The sequence below is a fragment of the Sinocyclocheilus grahami genome, unplaced genomic scaffold, assembly GCF_001515645.1.
Source record: "Sinocyclocheilus grahami isolate Dianchi unplaced genomic scaffold, SAMN03320097.WGS_v1.1 scaffold498.1, whole genome shotgun sequence".
NCBI lineage: Eukaryota > Metazoa > Chordata > Actinopteri > Cypriniformes > Cyprinidae > Sinocyclocheilus > Sinocyclocheilus grahami.
Window position 1 is genome coordinate 286,386 of NW_015505677.1, and position 1,579 is coordinate 287,964.

At 33.2% G+C, this 1,579-nt stretch overlaps 1 protein-coding gene across 2 annotated transcripts in view; it reads left to right on the top strand.

Moving 5' to 3' along the window:
• The window catches only part of LOC107554349 (nectin-2-like), a 172,709-nt gene that overhangs the window by 85,698 nt on the left and 85,432 nt on the right, over nucleotides 1-1,579 (top strand). For both annotated transcript variants that reach the window (XM_016236836.1, XM_016236837.1), the window contains exon 2: nucleotides 759-868. In XM_016236836.1, coding sequence (XP_016092322.1) covers nucleotides 759-868 — 110 coding nt within the window. The remainder of the gene's footprint in view (nucleotides 1-758; nucleotides 869-1,579) is intronic.

Consider the following 1,579-nt stretch of genomic DNA (forward strand, 5'->3'; position numbering starts at 1 on the left):
GGACTTAAAAGCTCCTTTTTTCCCCCCCCCCCCCCCCCATCCAAAAAAGGAAAGATAATCATAGGTATACTTTATGAAGTAAAATCGTCATCTTTTAGCTGTGAAATCTTTACTGATTTTTATGAGGTTAAGTAATAACTGTTATATTGTTAGTAATATTTCAAGATGAACACTTACTGGACTTATTTAAAAAATATTTTGTGTAAAGTTTCAACAAATCATTCCATTAAAAAGATTTTTCTGACTTACATCAGGCTTTACAGGGTTAACACATGTTCCTGGTCTTATTATGATCAATCTGTTATTGACAGATAAAATCAACCTTGTTTCTTTGAATGTCCTGTTTCATGTGTTGCATTGTAGGAGTAAAAAGCTGTGAATGTTTCAGATTGACTTTAGTAATGCTTCTCATCCAGATGCATTTGTTCTGCATTTGCTCTGATCCATATCCGTGATCATGTATATTGATGCTGTGATGATGAGATAGCTCAAAGTTGTTGTTTTTTTCTTTAATTATGGGCAATCAAAGCAGGATAAGTCTCATGCTGAGACAGTCTGCACATTCAGTCGATAGATATGAAGCCACTGCGCTCTAATCAGTCTGAGACTGCTCTCTTTCCCGGAGGAAGTTCAGGTCCAGGAATATAACGCGAGTCACTTTGGTGTGTTTCTTATTAGCCTGATGTCTGGAATTCATTTACATGATGTAGGCTATGATACTGGGCCATTCTAATGTTTCCATCTTTCCTCTTTTGCAGCGGTCTGGAGTCAGCGTGTTCGAGTGGAACCTGAGGTCACTGCGTATCCAAATGGATCTGTCAATCTGCGCTGTGAGTTCACCAACAGCGGAATCACCAAACTCACACAGGTGAGAGAAGATTCCTGACTAGGTCCAAGTTTCAAAAATGTCTTCTTTTTTTTTAGTATATGAATACATTTTTGGTACATGAAGTAGGCCTATTTAAAATATTTGGGTTGTAAGAATGTTAAATGCTCATCAAGGCTGCAGTTATTTGATCAAAAATTACAGTAGTTAATAGTTATGAAATATTATAATTTAAAATAACTGTATTCTGTTTGAATCTATTTTAAAATATAGTTTATTCCTGTGATAAAAGCTGTATTTTCAGCATCATTACTCCAGTCTTCAGTGTCACATGATTCTTCAAAAATCATTCTAATATGCTGATTAGCTGCTCAAGAATCATTTCTTATTATTATCAACATTGAAAACAGTTGTGCTACTTCATATTTTTGTGAAACGATGCAACTTTTTTCAGGATTCTTTGAAATTTTTGTAACATTTCTAAATTTTGTTCAACATTAAATCTCACTGACACCAAACTTTTGAGTGTATATATTCTTAAATTCTTTAAGATTAATGTTAAAAAGTCTTATTTAAAAAAAAAAAGTAATTTTATCTGTCTATCTATCTATCTGTCTGTCTGTCTATCTATCTATCTATCTATCTATCTATCTATCTATCTATCTATCTATCTATCTATCTATCTATCTATCTGTCTATCTGTCTATCTGTCTGTCTGTCTGTCTGTCTATACATATATAACATTATAACATT